At 59.2% G+C, this 24,199-nt stretch overlaps 1 protein-coding gene across 2 annotated transcripts in view; it reads right to left on the bottom strand.

The window, feature by feature from the left end:
* TUNAR (transmembrane neural differentiation associated intracellular calcium regulator) overlaps window positions 1–15,987 on the bottom strand; it is a 46,550-nt gene extending 30,563 nt beyond the window's left edge. Inside the window, exons 1-2 of one of the 2 annotated variants that reach the window (XM_089322032.1) lie at window positions 15,946–15,987; window positions 15,094–15,385 (exon numbers count right to left, since the gene is read on the bottom strand). In XM_089322032.1, coding sequence (XP_089178158.1) covers window positions 15,094–15,105 — 12 coding nt within the window. In that variant the 5' untranslated portion in view covers window positions 15,106–15,385; window positions 15,946–15,987. The other variant, XM_070065372.2, reaches the window with a different exon arrangement.
* Window positions 15,988–24,199: the final 8,212 nt, after the last annotated feature.

The following is a 24,199-nucleotide window of genomic DNA, read 5'->3' as shown; positions in this document are numbered from 1 at the left end:
CGGAGCAGAGGGGCTCCCTGGATGTGCGGCACCTCGCACCTGCCCCCGGCCCATGTGCTGGTGGGCTCCCAGAGACCCCCTCTGGTGGCTCAGGACCCTCACACCACCTTCCACTGCCCCCACACGCGCCCCGCCCTGGAGGCTGCTGTCGGGACTGGCAGGCTCCTCTGTTAAAATCCCTTGAAGCTCTGAGAAACGGGAAGAGGCGGCGCCAGCTGTCGGGAGAGCCTGTTCTCCCAGGCGTGGCCTCGGGGACTCCGTGCTTTAGGTAAAAACCTAACGATCTACAGACCCACAGCTCAGCACCTGCAGAAGGTCACGGGCCTGCTTCCAACCCCCCAGCTCAGTTGACTGGGAACAGTTTACACCAAGGAAGAAAACGTTTGCATGAGCGTGGCTGCTGCCAGTGGCCCGTGAGCCCTGCTCCGAGTCCGGAGCCTGGATCCTCACGGCTCAGCCTCTCCTTCCCCACGCAGAGCTGCCCCGCGGAGGGCAGTGGGAGGAGGCTGCGGCAGGGCATGACCTCAGCCGATCTGTCCACTGCGCTGACGGTCCATGAGCGCTTGCACAGAAGTGGCACACGGCGTGCGTTCATCGAGAGCTCGTGAGCACCGCCTGCACCGCCAGTCCCCGCACACAGGCATCTCTGGCAGAACTGCATTTTTCACCAAAAGGAGACCACACCAGAGCCGCGCCTTCTGCCTCAGATGCGCATCAGCACACCTTCCGGGGGCGCTCTCGGCTGCTGCTAACCGGCTCGGCTGCCCCCTCCCCGCTCTGGACTCCACCAGCTTCCCCAAGCGAAGCCGCCCCGACACCAGAAGCTGCTCCCCAACACGGTGCAGGATCCTCCTGCCGCTCCTGGTCGACCACATTCTGTGCCAGGCGTCACGGGTCCCACCGCATCACGTGTCTGTGAGGCCGGGCCTGGGGCCGCTTGCAACCCAGTGTGGTGGGACAGGTGCCCGCGTGCACGTGCAGCCCTGGTGGTGAATCTGCATCCAGGAGGCAGCTGGGGGGCACGGGGCCTTTGGAAATGACTGGTGCCAGGCCTCTGCCAGATGAACTCAATCGTGAAAGTAAGCCAGGGTCCCGGGCACCCGGCACCAGCTCGGTCCTGGAGCAGGCAGCTCGGGTGACGGCTAGAGCTCTGAGCACCTGCGCTGCGCCTGGAGCCCTGCAGGGGGTGCTCCTGAGCTCTCCAGAAGCTGCCCCTGCCCTCGGTGAAGCAGCTTGGGGCACCAGGGCCACACAAAGGGCACAGGAACAAGGTCTCAGGGGGCCGGCCGCTGTGCCTTCCACTCTACCCGACTTTCCCTTAAAGGGCCGGAAAGCCGTTCTCTGAGGTCTCCGCCCTCGTTGCTCACCCAGCTTGCTCCAGGCTCCGGTCTCCCTGTCGGCATTTGTGCTGAGTTCCATCCTCCAAACCTGGCTGCCTCCTGCGCTGCCGGCAGGGTCCGCGTGGCGCAGCCCCAGGGCTGCCTCCTGCCCTTCCACTGTCCACCCCACTCCCGGGTTCCCCCTAGACCCCAGCAGAAGACCCCCACGAGTCTCTCCAGCATCTCTGGTCTTCTCCAGTGAGAAAACTGCCCAGCCCACGGCCACAGCTGCTGAGCCTCCCCGGATCTAGAACATTCATATGCAACCGGACCAAGTTTGTACACGAGCCACCTGGCCCCAAACCACCACCTCTTCCTGGGAGCAGTCCCCCAGGGGCCACCAGGCTGTCTCTCCCTGCAGCCAGGCAGTCCAAGCGCTGTGCCTGTCTCTGCTCTTCAGCCGGGTCCCGCCCCTTCCTCCCTAAGCATCCCCCAGTCTACAGCGTGGGCGGCTGGTGTCTATGGAAGGGCAAGGTCTAACGCACATCATCATTCCACGGAGGCCCCCTGAGAGCAAAGGCGCTAGCGCAGGGAGGTCTGATGGAGTCCACAGCACACAGGCACGTGCTGCCTGAAGCTGCAGACACGTGGCAGCTCCCACGCACCTCACGGCGTGGTGCAGGGAGCAGAGACGGCCAAGCGTCCCTGCCCTAGGCCTTCTCTCCTAATCTGGAGGGAGACGGGAACCAGCCCAGCTCAGCTGCCTGGGCTCCAGCCACTTCCCCAAACGCAGCTGCCCCCGACCACGAAATGCACCCGGCGCTGCCAGGAGCCCCGGAAAAGGGGACACACACAGCCCTGCTCTCCAGCACACACGCTGTGCCCGAGCTGCCGCCCACTCACCGCGCCCAGGCGCTGGCAGAGTCCCAAACAGACGCCAGGCAGCACGGCCCACCTCCCTGCACTCCAAGCTGGCCACAGCTGACTCCTCGCCCATCCTGGTAGAGGGACTGGGGAGGGGGACAGAGCCTCACGGGAGTTCCAGGTTGAGGGGCCTGAGCAGGGACTGGTGAGACCCCCACGGGCAGGACAGCACTGAAGAGCTGAGGGCGGGATCCACCAGGCACAGACACGCGGCTGTCTCAGCCTAACAGACTCATCTGTGTCCCCCCAAAAGGTACATTCAACCACTGGCACCTGTCCCTGGGGGACGCTGGGTTCACTATGACTAGTGTCTCTACAAAAGAACAGAGAGGGAGATCTGGACGGAGATCCAGGGACACGTGGAGACAGAGGCAGACACTGGGGGGCACCAAGGAAGGCCGGCCACCACCAGAAACCAGGGAGCAAAGCCAGGAGGGACCTCCCCTGGAGCCACTGAGGGAGCAGCGTCCTGCGACACCCTGCATGCAGACTGCCGGTCTCCAGCTCCACTAGGCAATGCATTTCCACTGTTTCAAGGCTCTTGGTCTGTGGTCGGCACAGCCCTGGGCCGGGACCCGTGACGAGCAGCAGACAGTCCCGGTCATAAACAGCCTCCCACCGGCCCACGCAGTGAGTGTGCGACCACAGGGACGCAGACTGGGCCTGACGTCATCAGGGGCTAACTCGGAGGCAGGCAACTCTAGCTGGCCTCCCAGCTCCCTCCCTTCGGAGCTGCCTGAGCCTGGACAGGCGCCCTGGGCAGTGTGAGGTCCTTTCTGTCATTTGGGGCCAGGCCCCACGCTGGCCCTCACAACAGCCAAATCTGACTGTGCTCACCAGCGGGCTCCCTAGACCCAACTCGCTGCTGCGCGTGCGTGCATCACAGGACCCGGGAGACAGGGTAGGCACTCTTCTAAAGGAAAAGCAATCAACACCACCCGTCCAGGCGGTCCTCACGGCTGCCCCCAGCCTGCATCTCTGGGCTCAGAGCGGGTGATGGACAGGTCTCCAATCAAGCTCCACGCAAGACCCTGTGGGCTCCCGGATGGAGCTTCCCGATGGGCAGGGTTTTCAGCAGCCAGTCCTTGCCAAACATTTGCTCTATTTAAGGTCGGCCAGCACAGAGTTCTAATTTGCAAATGTTAGTTCACCCCAACCCGTGCTGCCAGAGGGCTTGCTTCCCATTCACAGCTCAGATCAGGTTACTTCCCAGTGGCTCTTCTTGCTGAGGTCAGAATTCTGTCAAATGACCTCTGGGGACTCCTACCGCTGCAGGTACCCAGTGGGAGGCCATCGGCCAGCCAGGGCTGGGACCTAAGCCTTAGCTGTCCGCAGGAAAGGGAGAAAGCCAAGAAGGACGCACTTCCATGGAATAATCCAGCTCTAACCAACTTAATTAATTAATTAAAAATCCTTCAGGGGTGGGCGTTTGGCCTCTAGTTTAGAAGCCACTTGGGATGGCTGCATCCCATATCCAGTGCCTGACTTTGAGTCCTGGCTCTGCCTCCGACTGCCGCTTCCTGCCGGTGCACACCTGGGAGGCAGCAGGTGACTGCTCAAGCAGGGAGCTCCCTGCACCCACGCGGGAGACCCAGATGGAATTCTGAGCTCTGCCTTTGGCTCAGAAATAGCTGTTGTGGACATGTAGGGACTAACCCAGCAGGTGAAAAGCTCACTCGTTCTCTCCCTCTCCCTCTCTCTGCCTCTCAAGTCAAGCATTTTTAAAAAACTTTAAACAAACTGTTTTTCCTTTTTAGAATCATTTCTCATATGACGGCGACAACAGAGGGAAAACTGCAATCTAGCAGCTCTACGCCTATCCCCAATTAAGCACCCCCCGCCCCCCGTCTGCATACAGGAAGGGGTGAGGGCCACAGCCCGAAACCACGAGACGGTTCTGCCGCGCGGTGCACTGAGGGTGCCTTGCTTTCTCCCCAGCCCTGCACCCAAGCACCGCCGAGAGGCAGTCTCCCTGCCAGGGGGCCCCCACCTGTGCACCTGCAGCTGCTCGGATCAGGGGCCTCCACTCACACGAGCTGTTCACTTCTCTCCTGGGAATTCTGCTTCCCCAGAGAGACGGATTCAGTTTTCTTTTTTAGCAAAAGATTTATTTATTTATTAGAAAGAGTAACAGAGAGAGAGAGAGAGAGAGAAACCTTCCATCTGTCGGTTCACTCCCCAAATGAGCACAACAGCCAGGGCTGGGCCAGGCAAAAGCCAGGCTCAGATGGCCGGATCTTTGGGGATGCCCAGGTGCTAGGGCTGAAGCTGCATTTTGGGGGTGACCACATGCTCAGAGGAGCAAGAAGAGAAAGCCAAAGTAGAGAGAGACAGAGAGAGAGAAGGGGGAGAATGAAACCTGAGGCTGCAGAGAGGAAGCAGGCCGTCCTGGCCACTCCCTGCTTCTGAGGGCCATTCCTCCTCCGCGAAGCCGGACTGCACGTCTTGCTCTGGTTTCCACGCCCGCTCCTTACACACAACAAAACCTCCCCTGCTTCTCCTGGTTTCCGTGTCGCCTCCTCTGTCTCTGCTCCTCTAAGTCGCACAAGGCCAGGTGCAGGCAGGTTGTGGGACGCCCCACCCCGGGCCCAGCACGGAGCAGTGGCTCACCCAGGTGAGCCGGTGGAAGGCGACACGGTGGCTGTGGTTATCTGCTACTTGCGACTCGGGATGCGCCCACCCAGACAGAAAGCCTCAGGCTGCAGCCCAGAGAGAAGCCGTCGGCCCGGGCGGCCGGCACCCTGCACAGCTTCCCAACAACGAGAAAGGGGCACCTGCCTGGGCTCTGCCCTCGGAGATGAGCCGGAACCAGGACCAGGCAGGGACCCGGTCCTCCCAGGGCAGGTGTGTCCCCGGGGAAGGACGGGGATTCAGTCAGACAGGGGCATGGCCCCCACGGCAGGGGCGGGCGGGAGGAAGTGAAGCAGGGGGAGGCGGTGAGGGGAGGGAGGGCAGGCTGACTCCTCTGCCACACACAGTGCCTGGGGCCCACAGAAATGTTTCCATTTCTTTTAAAATTAGAAGAAAAAAAGAACTTTGGGATAGAAGAAAATGTTTTAATATATCGCATGAATATATTATTCATCTTTCTATCAACTCAGTCAAAAGACACAGTTTTTTTTAGGAGGGAAGCAGCTCCCGACAGCAAAGCACCCAGGACCTCGGAGAGGGAGAAGGTGGCTGAGGGAGGGGGCAGGGAGGGGACAGGAGGGGCTGCAAAGACAGGGGGTCTGCACCAGGGACAGGGACCACCGCTTCTCTGAACCAAAGCCCTGCCTGGTCCCTCTCAACTGATTCCTTCTTTGGAGAGGACGGGTGAAAGGTCAGGGGGCAAGATGCACAGAGCCCCTCCCCCCCAAACACACACCCCATCCCACAGAGTGTGTGCCGCTCAGGGCCTCCAAGGGGACAGGAAGGGCTCGGGCAGACCGCCTGGGTCACACCCCACTCTGCTGCCCGCCAGGGCCCACCCTGTGCAGGTCGCCAAAGCTGCCCATCGGCTTAACACCTGCGGCACAGTCTCTGATGACAGCCCGCGGCTGGTGCCGAGGCTCAACAGGCTAATCCTCTGCCTGCGGCGCCAGCATACCGGGTTCTAGTCCCGGTCGGGGCGCCGGATTCTGTCCCGGTTGCCCCTCTTCCAGGCCAGCTCTCTGCTGTGGCCCGGGAGGGCAGTGGAGGATGGCCCAGGTGCTTGGGCCCTGCACCCTCATGGGAGACCAGGAGAAGCACCTGGCTCCTGGCTTCAGATCAGTTCGGTGCGCCGGCCGCTGTGGCCATTGGAGGGTGAACCAACGGCAAAGGAAGACCTTTCTGTCTCTCTCTCTCACTGTCCACTCTGCCTGTCAAAAAAAAAAGACAGCCCGCCTGCCCCCAGCGCTCACATGGGCCGGTCCTAGCGACAGACGAGCCGGACGCCGCACTGCATGGCTTCTGAGAGCTGAACCCCCGCCGGCTGGCTCACCGTCCTGGGCCATGTGTGGGAACTGTGGCTGCCCTGGCCGCCGCTGCGCTGGAGAGACCGCGCACAGAGTCCTCACGGACTGACGGAGGAGTCCCAGCCTGTGGCCTCCCCACCGGCCCCAGGCTGTGTGCCTCTTCACAGATGATTCCAGCCCCGGCTACACACGACGGTGACCTCACAGTGAGGCCTCTGGCGAGACGCACTGCGCTGGGCGAATGAACAGCTGTGAGCGCTTGAAGCTCCTCTTTGGAGATGATCGTGTGCCCAGCAATAAATACTCTCTAAGGCTCAGTTTCTTCATCCGTAAAATGGGAACAACCAAAGGAACCATTTATCCAGGGGCTCAGCAGTGAGGATGCCACTTAGGACAACTGTGTCCCACATTGGGGTGCCTGGGTCCAAGCCCCAGCTCTACGCATGACTCCAGCTTCCTGCTAATGCGTACCCTGGGAGAGAGTGCGTGGCAGCTCCACCCACATGGGAGACGTGGGCAGAATTCCCCGTTCCCGGCTGCGACCCAGTCCAGCTCAGCTGTTGCAGGCACCTGGGGAGTGAACGTGCATATGGGGGATCTCTCTCTGTTTCCTCCCCCTCTCCCTGTCTCTCCCTGTCAAATAAAGTAAGTAAACAGCTACTACGTCATTCGTTGCTACAATTTGCCCGTTTTACAGAAAAGAAAACAGGGCTCAGGACGGCTACAGCAGATTGTGCAAGTGTCGCTCGGAGAGTTAGAGGATGAACTTGGATTTAACCCAGGTCATGTCCACGGCTCCACGGTTTGACCCTGAGAACAGCCTCACAGGAAAGGCGCGCGGCCTCATGCAGCTGTGACAGCCGCCACCGTCCTGTGGAAGGACTGCCACTCGGGGTGGCAGCTCACACTGCCTGTCACAGCCACACGCGGAGGTTCTGCGAGGCGCTGGGCTCTCACTCGGGAAACAAAAGGAACTGAAGTCAGACACTCAAATGGCTTAGTAATCGCCCCGCACAGCTGCGCAGCGCCCGCCCATTTCCCAGACGGTTCCATCGCCCACTGTCTTCCCGTAGCTGTGCCCTCTGCTTCCATTCAAACGGCAGCCGCTAACCTGTCCACTTGCTCCAAGCTGCCGGCTGGCACCTCACTTCCATCTGCATCCCTGCCCCCATGCACGGGGCCCCCAAGATTATTTATCTCAAACAACTATTTACCAAGCTCAGGGGGAATGGGCTGGGAAGTCTGCACACTGCTCCGTGGCCCGCAGGGCTGCGATGGCCCATTTGATGAGCAGGGGCTGTGCGCTCAAAGCCTGGAAGCTTTCACCGATGCGTCAGCCAGCGGAACTGTCATCGGCTTCTCCACCCGTCAGGACAGCCTGGGTGACAAGGCGCAAAGCAGCCAGGGCAGCCGGGCCTCTCCAGAAGCTCAGCTGTGCCCAGCGTCCTACAAGGCACACTCCCCCACCCCCCACAATTACTAAAGACCCAGAACAATGCCCACAGCCAAACAAGCCCCGTCCCAGGCACCACGGCTCCAGCCAGGGGACAGCAGAGAGGAGATGCAGCTACCAAGGGTGATGTCACCTGGTGGTCTGGGCTGCTCTCAGGCCACGGACGAGGGGACCCGAGAGCCAAGATGAGACGCTGTGCCAGGAGCCCACGTGCACGCCACGCTCCAGGGGGCTCCAGGCAGAGAGCACAGCGTCCTCTCTCCAGGTTCAGATCTGACTGCCACTCTGCTCTGATAACCCACCCCCAAACCCCTTCCTCTGCCCGCACTCGAGGTTCACGTGAGCTGTGGAAATCAAGGAGCGTGCGGAGGGCCAGCGCTCTCAGGGTCAAGTCCAACCCCTGGCTCTCCGGGCCTGCCATCCGCGAGCAGAGGCAAGGGAACAAGGAGACAGCTGCATCCTCCTGCCCAGTTGGCAGCACGAGTACGACCTGTCCACTTCCAGGTGGACGTGTGCCAGCGCTGGGCACAGGCCAGCTGCACAGACCACGCCTGCTTCCGGACCAACATGACGGCCCCTCTGCCATCATCCCCCACGGGGTGTGACCTTGGGCCAGTGGCTTCACTTCTCCATGCAGGTCTGGGTTTGTCGACGTGTAAATGGGACCCATGGTGGGGCGGGGGGAGCCGCGTTCCTCTGGCAGGCCAACGTTCCGGGATGGACAGCCCTCCAGAGCGCAGCAGCTCATCACCAGGAGGCAAACTGCCCGGGGTGCTCTGCCCTTGGCATGATCTGGCCGGCAGCCCGTCCCGAATGCGGCTCCCTGCCAGGGCCCGACTTCCCAGAAAACAGGCGAGAATCTGGCTCGCGGGACTGTGCCTGTCTTCTCCTCCCTTAGCAAGAACGTGGAGGTGGAGGCCAGGAGGAACCACCGTGACCCGGGCACATTCTTCCTCGTGTCCACCTGTCCAGCCAGCTCTACAGAAGCCACTCGCCCTACAGAGCTTGTCCATCTCACAGCAAACGGTGGTCAGAGCGGCACGAGCCGCAGATGCTGACACTGACCCCTCTCCTGCCCATTAAGGTCACTGAGGGGGCGGGGAAGCTCGGGGAAGCCGGTCAGCGCGCACGTGGCCTGCATCCTCTCGGCCATGGATGTAGGTCTGCGAGCTCTGTTTTTGGGCCAGGAGCAGCCTGAATGCGCTTGCAGAGGTGCAAGGAGACCCACGGCTCGGTGAATCAGGCCGGGATGCTACCTGCTCCATTTCTTGTTGGCCGGAGTCCAGGACGGCTGGGCAGCAAGTGCCGGAGCCAGCCGGCAGCCACCTTGCTGCCCCTCCAAGCCAGCAGGGTCAGCGGGGCTGGGGTTGGGGCAGCAGGGCCTGGAGGGTCACTCGTTAGACACAGACAAGCAGGGACAGTGCGGCCACGGACGCTGCCTGGAGGCTCCTCCTCGACAGGCAGGCTCGCTTCTGCAGCACAGTCCACATCTTCACTATCCTGCAACACAGAGCTCACTGCGGGTCATGACGCAGGGGCAGGGCCACCACCTGCTGCTGTGAGACCCCACCATCACTCACACACCCACCACGGCTCCCGGCCACCAGGAATACAGGGAGCACTGCTCCACCAGATTCTGAACGTGCCCCTGAAGAAAGAAAAAAGGGTCACGTCCCAGGCCTATGCAACAGTCAGAGTGCACGGCCTCAGCAGGTGTCTCATGTCCACCACTGTGTGGCCTCAGTGCCTGCCGGGCCTAGACCAGAGCTGACGCTCAACCCACTTCGGTGACACTGCAGGCACCTAGCAGCTATCTGAAGGAAGCGGGGTGGGAGGTGGTCCCAGAGACCAGCCGGGGTCAGAGAAGCACGCTCAGGGCACAGGAGGCGGCACCGCGCGGGCACAGATGAACCGCACAGCTCGCAAGGTTACAAGCATGCACTTGCGTGGGTCTCAGGGCACGCAGCCGTGGCGCAGAAGCTGCACCCACGCGGAATCTCTGGCCATGGGCCATGCTGATCTTGTCGGTAACAGTGGGGGCGGGACAGATGCACCATCCCCGTGCAGACACTGGGCGGAGTCTTCTCGGGTGGGGAACACGGGATGCAGGCAGATGGGGGGAAACCTTTGGGTTTTCACCAGGCCACGCTGGCCTTACTTTTTTAGCAGTATTCAATAAAGCCCTCTCAGCAAGTTACAGGGAGCCGTATGCAACCATAAATCATCTCAAGCCTGCGCCGTCCACTCCAGGCAGAGTCCCTTTATTTAAAAACTGGGACCTGTCGATATCGATCAGCAAAGCAACATGACTGCCATTATCGCCATATTCTGCAGGAACAGGGGCCCAGAATCCCGGGGGAGGGGTCAGGACTCCCAAGCTGGCCTTGAGGTTTTGCTGCGGCCGAGGGGAAGCGGTGACCTGCTCAGATCCCGGGACCAGAGGAGCCAGAGCAGACGCAGGCTCCAAACCCGCGATGACGGAAAGCGCCCCGGGCACTCCCTAGCTGCTCTGCTGCTTCGTGATGCTAAATGAGGCACACACAGCCGCTCGCCACACATTATTAAGAAACAGAACCAGCTGGGAATACATCGCCCCTCCTGCACGCCACCACCTGACCCCCTGCCTCAGGCTTCCTGTGAGACGCAGCCCCCTGCCCGGAGGACGGGCCGCCACGCCTCACCTGCCAGGAAGGGGTCGCCACAGACAGCGGCCACCTCGCTTGTCACCAGCCACACACAAGGACAACAAGACGCCATCAAATTCCTCGGCGCATTAATTCTGTGGCTCTTGATGCTGGAAACAGACGTTAAATCTTTCCTACGTAATTTGTGTCCTGTCTCTGAGAACTGTTCTCGGTGACCACAAGCCGACAGCCCCGGCTGTGCTGCCTGCCTTGCGACGCCGCACAGGTTTGAGATCTGGCCCGTGGCCGAGGGCGTGGGGCACCGGTGCTCTCAAAGTTGAGGGGCAGAGAGGCAGACTCCACGGGCCTCAGAGGATGCGCAAAGTTACCCCTCATCTGTCAAATCAAAAACCTCGGCTGGCTGGGAAGAGGCATGCTGGTAGCTGGTAAAGTCGGACGAATCCCGTCGAGGTCTCTAACTTACTCTGCTTCTGCTCAGTCGGCGCCTTTCAGAGGACCTGGAGCTTTCTGTTTCCTGCAGCTCAAGGCAAGCGAGAGGATGTTGAAGCCACACGCACAAGACCCGAGCCGGGCAGCACCAGGGAGAGGCCCGGTGCCGGCCGAGGACAGCAGTCCGAGAACCACGGCTGGGACATAAAGTGGGTGGCGGGCCTGCAGCGTCTCTCTGGGGACCTCCCTCTACTCTCTGTCACCTGTGTGCTGCAGCGGGGACATGGGAACTGCCCGCCCTGGGCCTGGCGCACACCCGGCCAGCACGCGGACCCAGCAGAAGCAGCAGCAGCTGCTGGGCCGGGGGGGGCACTTTCGAAGGCTGCCCCGTCCCCTGGAGTGAGGCCACCTCCACTGGGTTCTCTGAAAAAAAACAAAAACCTCGGCTTCCTCCTAAATCCTGGCAATCCCACGAGCTGCGGGCGAGCCCGGTTGTTCTGGGGAGAATCCTTCCAGAAACTTCTGTTACATAACATGCCCCCCACCCCACAAACACCCCACGCATCGGTGTGTGGTCACTTCCCACAGAACCCCAGGGTGACGTGCCACCCCAAGAGTAACTGCTTTCCCCCAAGGAACTACCAACACGGACCCTTCTGGGGTCACCCCATCTCCTGGGAAACCTGATACATGTGGCATCATTTATGAAGAAGTCCAAATCCTAACACACTTTGGTCCTGTCCCTAGCCAAATCACCACCCCAGGTTAGCTCCATCTGCAGGCTCTTTTAGCCTGAGCAAGACACGTGGGCGCCCTGCACCGTGCTCCTCACCGAGAGGCAGAGGTTAACAACGTCAACTTGGCAGAGCTGGGAGCACAAAACATTGAACACAGTGGCGGATCCACTCTCTCGTCCCATCCGTCCCCAAATGGCTTCGTTCCACCCCAAATGGCTTCGTTCCTCCGGGAGGCCTGACCCGAGGGAACTCGCTCCCTAGGGGACCACCGGAAGCTGCACAGCCCCTGGCCCCGGCACCGCAGCCACACACGTGGCTTCCCACCAGTTTTCAGCTGCAGCTGAGGTCAGGGCTCTAATTAAGGTATTTTCCACTGCCCAGACAACTGCGAGCGGTAACCACGTGTTTCTCCTCTTCCCCTTCCAGGAACTGCCCCAGACAGATGCAGAGCCCGAGTCCCACGTCCTGGAAGCTACATGGCAAGAACGTCACCTTCTTCCTACCCATCAACCTGGATTACGTAACGGCTCCTGCAGCTCCTGCCACACGGCCCCTCAAGAGGGCCACAGCTCATTCCCGGGACCGCAGACATATGCCGAGACCCCGGTGTGCAAGGGAACCCCAGTGGGGGCAGTGGCACCCTTGCCTTTAAGAGGCAAGTTCCATCTGCCTGCATTCAGGTCCAGAGTCCCCACGTGGGCAGGGGTGGGGGTGGGGGGGGGGGAGGAGGGCCAGCAAACGGGCTGTGTTACAGTAACCAGCTCGCCATTGTTGATTGGGATGTTTAATTGCAAATGTTATGTAACCTTCAAGTACGGAGTATTCTGAAGCTGTTCCTAGCCAGACACATCCAAATCCAGTGGATTCTTCGAGCTCAGAGTGGGAGGGGGCTGTCTGCCATTTACACAGACGCACACATACACACCATCGCAGATGTGAACACCAAGACCCGGCCAATGGGACCGCTTGTCCCAAGCCCCAAAGCCAGCTACCAACAGCTGCCAACAGAGTCAGGATGGAACCCCAGGTGTCCTGGTTTCTGAAGGTTGCTGTCTCTGCCACACACCTGCCGTGTCTCTGGGAGCACTTGAACCAAGACCTGCGGTGCTGGCCACGGCCGCTCCATCAGAGTTCTACACTCCTGAGTGGGAAAGGGTTCTCAGACACAGCAAGTGGCTCCCTGATGCGGTTGAGTCACGCTTCCTACCACTGCTGCTCTCCCAAAAGAAACCTAGGCGCCTAGAACACGCTTTCACAAGCAGCCGGTACGCGTGTGATGTGCAAGCGCTCGGCCTGAGAGAGTGCCCGGCAAAGAAGTGGGTTGACAACAAAGCAAAACTGAAAAGGAAGAATTTACTCTTGATGGCACAATTTGCATGATGGTGTAAAAAAAAGAAAGAAAAAAATGCAAGAAAGCTGATGAAATTAGAAACTACCAGGAACTGTGATGTAATATTTCACCGTGCAACACAGCTTCGGATATCAGTAGTATGGTACAGGGCATAAAAACTGCTATGTTGCAATTACACTATCATTTCCAAAAATAACTTAATGCACAGTGTTTAACCTCCTTTCATCTTTATCCAAAACCTTACCTGTGAATCACCCGGAGCTACAGCGTGCAATGCTGACAGTCAAACACGAGGCCCATTACTTTCCCTCGGCAGACCCTAGGAGCGTGTCAAACACGAACGCTCTGCTCGGGTTTTAAGAATTGCAAACAGTCACCAACCCGCTGGGAGCCGAGCTGCAGAGGAAAACGTGGGACATGCCCAGTGCACTGGGGCCCCAGGAACACCTGAAAACAGGATTCATCAACCTTAAGAACACGGGTGCCCGCACCAGGCCCCACACACAGATCAGCCCGCTGCATGTGGCTGTCAGCAGCAGCCCCAGATGGCAGCAGGGTCCCGGCACCCTCGGGGCTGCCTTTCTTGAAACTGCTCCGGGGTCTGCACTCAGGCAAGCAGGCTCCTCGGGTCACTGACACCCACGCCCTGCAGCTGGGAGAACCCCAACAGTTACTTGATTTCCCTGCACTCTGTTGAGGCCCCGAAGGTTTCAGCCACGCCAGTGTGACTGATTGTTACGGGGACAGACAAGCAAGGCTGGGCACCAGGCCGATACGTTGTATTTCCTCAGCTCTCAGAGGGCTGTCATTCCTCTACCTGAAATGCCGAACCCAGCCCATAACCCCAGTCTGGCACCTTGACACGTTTTATAGCCACGGCACTTAAGCACAATAAATAATCCACTAAAGCGTAGCTCAGGCTTCACCCCCTTTGGGCTGAACCTCGACCTCGCTGCTCCCTCCGGAGCAAGACCTCTTCTTGGAAATCAACAACCCATTTAGTGCAGAGCTCTGGGCACACAGCATGTGTGTGGTCAGCGCACGCTGCCCGGCTCTGGCCTGCAGGCCACCAGCGCTCACACTCAGCTGGAAGGGACCTGACGGGTCACCTGGGGCAACCCTGCTCCTACTCACCAGGAAACCGAGGCCCAGCACTGCTAAGGGACTCTCCCTGCACCTTCTCCTGCACCGACACCAGCGCTGTACGTGTCGGGTAAACAACACAACGCAACACTCTGGGGCACAACTGTTTGAACAAGACCAAATGCTTCCATGTGGCTTCTCAAGACGGACCTGCATGCACGTAACGCCAACAGCCAAAGCTGCAAACCAGAGAAGCGGCGGGCAGCAGGAGGCCTTGGGTCTGCCCTGGAGCCCCAGCCCCTTGTCTCTGGGGCTGAGAAGAGTGAAGTGGGCTGACAAGGAGGGATGGCCACGTGAGCCAAGATCTGGTGGCCCTGCTCGGCGGCCATCTGGGATGACCACAGCTCGCAGGCTCCCGCAAGCCGGGCAGGTAGCTCGATCCATCCTCACCCCAGGGAAGGGCTTAGGATCAGAGCTGAGGCCACGCCAAGCATGCGGGCACACAGCACGGAAAGAACCAAACTCTGTCCCTTCCCCCCGGAGGCCTGGGAAGACAGGAAAGCAGGTAGCCAGGGACACACGATGCTCTCCCCTCGACTGAGAGAAGTAGCTGCACCCTAAGACACACGACCGGGGTGCAACACGGAGGAGGGACAGACAGAGCCACACGCAACAGCAGTTCATTTCATCTGAACACTCACACGCAGCTCACTCCTGGGAGGGAGGCCATGCTCAGGCACAACGGGACAGGTGTGCTGCTTAGGAAGGCTCAGCCTGGGCGAGGAGAAGGAGCGCCCTGGTTTCCAGTCCCGGCCTCCTCCTGCCCAGCCTCGTGACCTTGATTAAGCCATTCCCTCTCCCCGGGGCCTCAGTTTCTTCCTCTGAACCAGGCAGAGAGGAGGAACCACTACCTGGTTTGGGGACACAACCTGGGCGCCCACTAAATACGCGTCCTCTCTCCCCACTGATGACAGGCTGCACGCATATATCGTTGATTACAACCAAACAGGTCTCCTGCCTGCGTGTCAAGCCTGCATCTGTCTCCCGAAGGTGCCTGGGCGGCTCTGCCTCCAGGCGGGGCCGGGGACCAGGGGAACCGAGGGGCTCCAGAAGCCCCAGAGGCTCCCAGGCTCTGGGTGGGGGCCGGCTGGGGAGCTCGGGGGCGGCCTCCGCTGCGAGGGGGCTTTGTTCCCGAGGCGGAGGGCCTGGCTTACCGAGAAGCGCATCCGGAGGCGGGCGGGGGGCGCGCGGGGCACGCAGCAGAGCCACAGCCCGGCCCGGGCCTGGGGCGCCGGAGCCGGAGGAAGGCGAGGAGGAGGAGGAGGAGGAGGAGGAAGCTGCCGCTGGCTCCTGCCTCATTCTCCTGGGCAGCGCTGACCCGCTGGCTGCCGCCGGCTGGGGTTGGCCGCCGGGCGCTGGACCCCGGGAGCGCTGCTCATGTCCCCGGCCGCCGCTGGCGAGCTGTGCGCGCAGCCGGGTCGTGTCCGGGCGGCACCCGGGGCTTGGCTGCAGGACCACGAGAAGGCAGCGAGGAGAGAAAGAGGAAAAAAAAAAAAGAGAGAGCGTGAGAGCGCGCGGAGCTGCACCCCGCGGGAGCCGGGGCCGGGGCCGGGGGCGGGAGCCAGCAGCACCCCGCCGCCCCACCCACCGCGCCTCTGCGCCCAGCGCTGCGCGCCCGCCGGGGCGCCGAGCCCCAGAAACTTTAGCACATGGCCAGTCCCGTGGCCGCGGTGGCCGGAGCTGCCAGCACTCTCTCCCGGCCCCGGCCCCGAGCGCAGCTTACCGGCGGCGACTGCGAGCGCGGCGGCCGGTCGCCCACCCGGCCGTGCGCAGAGCAGTGCGCACCGGCTGGGCAGGACGAAGGGGCTGGCGGCTGCAGGGGAGGGGCACCTCGGCGGCAGTGATCCGCGCGGGTTAAGGCATCCCGGGAGGGGCCGCGTGCCGGCCTCGGTCTGCAGGCCCGGATGGGGGAGGGTCCGTGTACCCCCCGCCCCCGCCCCGCGGCGCCACTGTGACGCGGAGCGCGGGCTTCCCCGGCCCCGGGTCTGCGGAGCCGGCCGCGTTACCTAGCGACTCGCTCCGGGGAGCCCACGCTGACGCGCGCTGGGCTGCGGCAGCCGAGGGGAGGGGCGAGGAGCGAGGGGAGGGGGAGCTCCGGGGCGGGGGCGGGGGGAGTTCGGGAGGGGGCCGGCGGCCCGGGCAGGAGCTCCTCCCTCCGCTTACCCCTCTGCGCCGGGGAGGGGGCCCGAGGCGGACGCGGCCTCAGCCAGGCCCTGGAGGATGGGGGTCCCGCGCTGGGCGGGGCGCGGATGGAGCCGGGCACGGGATGCTCGGTTCGCTGCACTGGGGATGCAGCAGCAGCAGGTGGCGGCGACGCGGCCCGTGGAGGCCCCGGCGCCCAGAGGCGCGCGAAGATGAGCCTGGCCCCGGCGGGCGCGCGGCGGATGTGGCTGTGGGCGCGGGGGTGTCTGTGACATGCTCCCACCCACGTGGCACACATGGGGACCTGGCGACACGGACGGAGGAGGCGCCTCCCCCTTCTCCCTGGACATTTTGCTCCTGCGCTGGCTGGCTGCTCATCATGGAAGCTCAGGTCGCTGAGCTCCTGCTCGGAGCTCCTCCCACCTCCCTGGGAACCGGAGCAATTGCGGTCAGACGCTAACCCCTGCTCCTCTTTCTGGACTTGCCGGGTCGGGGGCGGGGGGTGGGGGAGGATGCCTGGGGCAGACTAGGGTTCAAGACCGGACCCCTCCGTTGCCGGTAGTACGTAGGTAGCTTAAGTTACTAAACATCTTCAGTAAAATGGAGGCTTTGTCCCCGAAGCTTATAGCTACTACGCACGGGTATCTAAGGCACTCCGTGTACACGAACATGGGTTTTCTATAAGGTGTGCAGCCTGTGCCCGCCTAGGAAGATCCCTGGCAGAGCGGGCGGGCACCACTGCCCCGCAGGCTGAGGGAGGGGACTTGCCCGAGTCCATGGGTGCCTGCCTGCCTCAGAGCAGAGCTGGGCACAGAACCTAGACTTTCTGGTGAGCTGGTTCCCAGCCCACCGTGGCGCCCCTTCCGCAGCTGGGAGGCGAGGAATCCGCCTTCCCACTTCTCAGATGCACCCGCCTCCCTCCAGGCCCTGCGACACATGGGAGCCGCTCGCGGCCTCACCTGCAGGGCCTGCTGTTCACTCTTCTTCCCTGCTACACCTGTGAGGACAGAGAGGCAGAGGGCACACCCTGCAGACGGTGAGGGCAGGAGGCCCCACCATGGCCCTGGGTCTCCACAGGGCAGGGCCCCTCCCCTTTTGGCCCAAAGACAGGACATTTCCCCCAATTATTTATTTTGTTTGAGATGCCGGTAACACCTGTTGGAAAACCCTGCAGACCCATGCACACAGAAACCTGGGTCGTAGGAACCCGAGGCCCAAAGGGAGCCTCGTTCTGGGGAAAGCACCTTAGCATTCCAGCCCACGAGTCACCTCCCGACATCTCCCGGGGATTGGAACACCACCTCTGAATTTTTATGTGTGGTGGCAGCCAGGCAGGTGGTCCACAGACACTCCAGAAGGGCTCCTTCCTGGCACCAAGTGGGCAGCCAGATCTTTCTTTAGCCCAAACATCCTGACACGCAGGTGCACGCTGACGTCTGATTTGGTGGAGGGCTCACTGCTCACCAACAGAAACCTCGGGGCTTGCATTCCATGTAAAGGGGGCCCTGCTATTCCAGGAAGCGCATCCTACAGGCAAGAGCGACTTGAGGACAGGAGCATCTCACAATCCATGGAGATGTGAAAACCAGGGGCCGTGTCCCCGCCGGATTCCGCTTGTTCACCCTTTGCGGCATGTGTGTGGGGGTGGCTGGAGGGGGCGGCCCGAGCACTCCTCTCTACACTGCACTGTCGTTCCTCCTGTTTTTCTCGAGTAATGGAAATGGAAGGTGCGCAAGCCGGTCCATGAAGGGAGACCATGAGTTCCTAAGGCCAGAGAAGGATTGCCCATCTGCAGTGCGTGGAGGGAGCTCTCCCAAAGTCTGAAAGGAGTGTTCACGGAAGTGTGGACAGGGGTGGGCGGGAGGCATGCAGACATGACTGAGATAAGCCTTGTCTCCTCTGGGTCCTAACAGGGACGTTTATAGAGGGGTTAACCCATGCCAGGTACCCCAGGTCCTAAGAGCTTTATCCACAGGAGCTCATAGTAACCCCACCAAACCCTGTAGGACAAGTCCACCCCCTTTTCCTAAGAGGGGAAGTTCAGATTGGTTTAGTCCTCCGAAGTCAAGGAGCTGTCTGGCAGATGGCCGACTCCAGGAACTGCAGTCCTGTCTTCCTGACCCCAAGGCCAGGTTCCTAACAGCTGGCTCACATATGCAAGGGTCCGGGATAACGCACCGAGTACCTAGTTGACATTTGGGACGGTGACGGAGATGTGAGCTGTCTCCAGCACAGTCTTGGAGTGGGGCGCACTAGCTATTGTTTCCACCATCAAACCCTCAGTGTTGTTCTGAATTGATGTTCTAAGGGTCCCCAACTACTCTCCTTGGAGGCATAGAGGAAAGTGAGGATGCCAGTCTGTAGGGACTGCAGCTGGCTACCCTGAGGAGGTGGCGTCTGAATTAAACTGCCAGGATCATGGGGAGTCAGGGGAAGTGCACAGAGCTGTTCACCAGCAGCCCATGTGGGCGGGGCTGAGAAAGACCCCCAGCAGGGAGGCAAGAGAAGGGATGCAGGAAGTTCCAGGAAGCTGCAGGACACGGGTAGAGGCAAAGCCCCGAGGCCGGGAGGAACCCAGGGAAGCCCAGGACTCCGGTCAGTGCTGTTTCTCTCCTGATGGAGCGGGCATGGCCATCTGCTGGCCTGGCCTTTGGGGTGGGCTGTGGGGAGACAGCGGGGCAGACGACTGGGGAAGGGGGCCCAGCATCCAGACAGCCACCCAAGCACAGATTAGTGGCAGTGGGGTTGTGGTCCCTGCCTGTCCCAGCACCTTGCAGGGGCATTGTGGGGCACACAGTGCATTACGCCAGTGACTGGTCAGGTGACAGGGCCTGGGGACCTGCAGGACACTGTAGAACACACAGTGCACTACCCCAGTGACTGGGCGGGAGACAGGGCCTGGAGACCTGTAGGGACACTGTAGAACACACAGTGCACTACCCCAGTGACTGGGTGGGAGACAGGGCCTGGAGACCTGCAGGGACACTGTAGAACACACAGTGCACTACCCCAGTGACTGGGCGGGAGACAGGGCCTGGGGACCTGCAGGACACTGTAGAACACACAGTGCACTGCCCCAGTGACTGGGCGGGAGACAGGGCCTGGAGACCTGCAGGACACTGTAGAACACACAGTACACTACCCCAGTGACTGGGCGGGAGACAGGGCCTGTAGAACACACAGTGCACTACCCCCAGTGACTGGGTGGGGGACAGGGCCTGGAGACCTGCAGGGACACTGTAGAACACAGTGCACTACCCCAGTGACTGGGCAGGGGACAGGGCCTGGGGACCTGCAGGACACTGTAGAACACACAGTACACTACCCCAGTGACTGGGCAGGGGACAGGGCCTGGGGACCTGCAGGACACTGTAGAACACACAGTGCACTACCCCAGTGACTGGGCAGGAGACAGGGCCTGGAGACCTGCAGGACATTGTAGAACACATAGTGCACTACCCCAGTGACTGGTCGGGTGACAGGGCCTGGGGACCTGCAGGACACTGTAGAACACACAGTGCACTGCCCCAGTGACTGGGCGGGAGACAGGGCCTGGAGACCTGCAGTTGAGTGAATGTTTGCATGGGGCATAAGCAATGCACTTTCTCTCCGCATTTTGTGGATCTGAGCCCCTTGTTCCCACAGTGTGCTCACTGAGTTGTGCATTTGTTCACTTACTCAATGTCCACGAGGCTCCTGCCACGCGCCTGATCCTCTGTGGCTCTAGGCAGTCAGCAGTGAACTTGCTGTGGACGTCGCCCTGAAGCTGTTCACAGCACAGGGGGACAGAGAGAGCAGGCAGGCCTGCAATGCATTCTCACGAGTCCATGGGTCATGTGGTTGCACACAAGTGAGCCCCTTCCTCGGACACAGGGGATTCACCTTGGTGGAGGTGGTCTCCAAGAGGGGCCTTGGAAGATGAGTGAGAGCAAATGAAGGGACGTGGGTTGGGGCGGGGCCATGTTTCCCACAAGGAGAGGCGGGTCGACAAGTGCAAAGTCACAGCTGGGTGGGAAGGGTAAGCTGCACAGTAGGATGACTCTGGTCAGCGATGCTGTGTTGAATATTTCCCAAGAGAGAGAGATGTTCTTACTACAAAGAAAGGATAGATGTCTGAAGTGATGGATTAGCTCAACGCCATGACTGGATTACTGCACAGTGCCCCTGCACACGTATGAGACATCACAGCCTACCCCTGCACAGTGCCCCTGCACACGTTTGAGACATCACAGCCTACCCCTGCACAGTGCCCCTGCACACATATATCACACCCTACCCCTGCACAGTGCCCCTGCACACGTATGAGACATCACACCCTACCCCCTCCATGTGTTCAATTATCTATCCTGTCAATCAAAAACCAAAATTTTTCTTTCTTTTTTTTTTATTTATTTGACAGGTAGCGTTACAGACAGTGAGAGAGAGAGAGAGAGAAAGGACTTCCTTCCATTGCTTCACTCCCCAAATGGTCGCCACAGCCAGAGCTACGCCGATCTGAAGCCACGAGCCAAGTGCTTCCTCCTGGTCTCCCATGCGGGTGCAGGGGCCCAAGCACTCGGGCCATCTTCTACTGCTTTCCCAGGCCACAGCAGAGAGCTGGACTGGAAGAGGAGCAACCGGGACTAGAACCTGGCGCCCATATGGGATGCCAGCGCCAGAGGTGGAGAATTAACCAAGTGAGCCATGGCGCTGGTCCCAAAATTTTTTAAAATCAGTATCTCCACGTTTTAACAAGCTTACCTTTTTTTTAAAAAAAAAGATTTTATTTATTTATTTGAAAGGCAGAGTTACAGAGAGGCAGAGGCAGAGAGAGAAAGAGGTCTTCCATCTACTGGTTCACTCCCCAAATGGCCCCAATGGCCAGAGCTAGGCAGATTCAAAGCCAGGAGCCTGGTGCTTCTTCCAGGTCTCCTATGCTGGTGCACTTGGGCCATCTTCTACTGCTTTCCCAGGTCAGAGCAGAGAGCTGGATCGTAGTGGAGCAGCACCCCTATGGAATGCTGGCGCTGCAGGTGGCGGCTTTACCCACTACTCCATAGCAAGTTTGCATTTTTTAAAAAAAGCTCTCCAGCTTTCAAAGCCTTTCAGGTCCCACACTTCCCTGGCCCTCACCATAGGCATGGGGGTTTGGGCAGCACAATCCCACAGCCTCAAAGCTGATACCTGGCAAATCCCTCAACCTGTACCTCGGCTTCCTCCTGGGCAAGTCTGGTCCTGGTGTTTCCTCGTCATTTCACAGGGCCCTTTGTGCGTTACCAAAACGCCCTCCTCCCTGAGCCCACCTGGCACTGGTAGCATCTGCAGCGTCAAAGGAAGAACACAGCAGCCCTGGGGGGGAGTGCAGCCCCCACCAGCACAGCCCCTCACCGGCAGGGAGCCAGGAGAGTGGCTGACCAGGCTCACCCACAAGACTGCAGCCTCTGGGGTGAGCAGCATTTGACCCATTTGCATATCAGCCAAGGAAACAGAGCCGCTGGGATAACAGGAGACTTGGAAAGAGGGCATCATCAACTTGTAGCAGCCCAAGGGTTTTTCAGTGGGAAGGGCTTTATTACCTCTTCTATGTGACCCCCGGAAGTTGAGCCTAACCACCAGCAGTGCAACTGCGTTTTTCAGAACAGGGAAGAACCTTAGTTAACTCAGCAGTTAGCAAATCCTAGCTCATCCAGCCGCTGACCACTTTGGCAAACAAAGCTTTGTTGGTGCACCGCTCCCCTCCCCCAGCATTTATGCACTGCCTGTGGTGATCTCACAGTGAGTCCTTGCTGTGGGGTCCACTAAGCCTAAAGTATTGCGTATCCAGCGCAGTTGTTTTCAGAAACAACTTGCCAGCTACCAACTGATTCAAATACCATCCCCTGTGATGTTCCCCCTCCCCTGTGGTATTCAAGCGAAAGCTGAAGTCCTGTTAAAAGAAATGTTGAAAAGGGCCCAAAGTTGCCACTTGTGGTGCTGGAATCCCATAGGGGCTCCACTTCCAAGCCACCTCCTGCTAATGGCCTAGGTAAAGCAGCAGAAGATGGCCCGAGTGTTTGGGCCCCTGGCACACACGTGGGAGACCTGGAAGAAGCTCCTGGCTCCTGACTACAGCCTGGTCCAGCCCTGGCTGTTGCAGCCATCTGTGGAGTGAAGCAGCAGGCGGAAACACTCTCTCTCTCTCTCTCTCTCTCCCCACTCCCCCAACCCCCAGAACTATCAAAAAATTTAAAAATTCTTTAAAAAACTGAGGAGTTTCTAATAGTAAAGGTATTTTTTGTTTATAGATGTGAGTACATAAGCATTACATTTACATTGAAAAAAAAGAAGAGGGGCCCAAGAGAAATATCAGGTCCCTTCTAGCCTGAAGGAGTCCAACAGTTAATGACAAGCAGTCAAATGTCTTTTGCACTTAACAACAGTCACAGCTTCAGTACGACCTCAGGTCTGCAGTTTTTATCACCACCCAATACCCAGCAAAGACAGCAGTGGCTTTCTCTGCCTGTTTAAGATGACAAGACAGATGATATACAAATTCAGGCACTCTCAGGGGTAATCGTCTTATGCCCAAGTCTGTCCCACTGGGAGGAGACACTCCTGTGTGCTCATTAATGACTTACTATGCATACCAATTCTGAGCCACCATACACCCAGGCGGCCCCATGTTGCCCTGTAGGGATTAGATGTGGAATCAGAGAAATTAGCTCCATTGGGCTCCGATGAGGTCTTTGGGGCTATCATTCAGCAAACCCGGAGCTGGACAGAGCACCTGCTGTGAAAGAACTGACCACCTGGGCTGGCTTGGCCAGGATGTGGTGAGAGAGACACCCTCTGACAGGTGCATCTATCCCACAAGCAACCACACGCATGATGCTACCAGCAGAAATTTGCTTTCTTTCCAAAGGAAATCTTAAAGAAAATCAAAATGGTCTCTTCGAAGGAGAGAAAGAAAGGCTATGGCCATTTCACTATTTTTTTCCCTCAGCCAGATTGGATACAAACAGGCTTGAATTCACCATCTCAGACATCTTGCAAATGCAGTGATGAGATGAGGACAAAAGACAAGGACCCCATGCAGGAACCCACAGCACGTGTGCAGAATCAGGCTTCCCAGCCCTAAGAGGAGGATGACTCCTTATGAACGGCATTGCCATAGTCGCGGGGATTAAATCCTGTTCCTAGCATCTAGACGGCCGCCCTGCTCCTAGGGGGCCTGGTCCAGTGCACACCACAGTGGAATCCAAGTGCTGGTTTTTCTAAAGCCCTCGTTGTTTTGAGTACTTATTCCTTACCCCATCAAAGTAAAATGATAGGGGCAACAAACTCCTTCTGCATCCTTTTCACATTTTACATTTTCTTGCTTCTGGTTTGGTTTTCAGGTGACAGTTGGACAAGCCAGGTGTCTGGCTGCAGGTTGCCTTTGGCAGGATTCCCCAACCCAGAGACAGATAACCCTAAGAGCTTCCTCCTGAGAAGCAGTCAGGTATTACTCGGGCCCAGGACACCCATTCTCAGGCACTTAATCATGTCCAAGCCCTATCTGAGCCACAGGCGTTCTTGCGTTCCAGTCAGGAGAAACTTTAGTGTTGCTCTGGTTTTAGGCACAATTTTAAAAGACCTCAAAGAATGCCAGGAACCCCCACACGAGCATCCCAAAAGACGCCCCACATGTTCCATGCCTTGGGGATACCCTGTGCCAGTTACTCCTTTGTGTGTTTCTCCCCATTACCGTCGTGACAAGGACTGTCTAATCCCCACACAGTGACGCCAGCTGTACCTTCACCTCCCCACCAGGCCACACAACACGTGAACTTTAGCCTCTTTGTGATTTTCACTATCTCCTATGGTCCTATAAAGCTTGGATAGTATTGAATTCTTTATATACATATATATATATATACACATACATACATATATATATATATATATATATATTTGTTTGAAAGTCACAGTTATAAAGAGAGAATCTTCCATCTGCTGGTTCACTCCCCAGATGGCTGTAACAGCTGGGGCTGGGACAGGCTGAAGCCAGGAACCAGGAGCTGCTTCTGGGCCTCCCACATCGGAGGCAGGGGCCCAAGCACGTGGGCTATCTTCCATTGCTTTTCTCAGGCCATTAGCAGGGAGCAGGAATGGAAGTGG

Source organism: Oryctolagus cuniculus, chromosome 20, assembly GCF_051225735.1.
Source record: "Oryctolagus cuniculus isolate XC-2025 breed Fujian yellow rabbit chromosome 20, ASM5122573v1, whole genome shotgun sequence".
Taxonomy (NCBI): domain Eukaryota; kingdom Metazoa; phylum Chordata; class Mammalia; order Lagomorpha; family Leporidae; genus Oryctolagus; species Oryctolagus cuniculus.
Note: the sequence above shows the minus strand (reverse complement) of the source record. Positions and strands in the feature narration are given on the sequence as shown.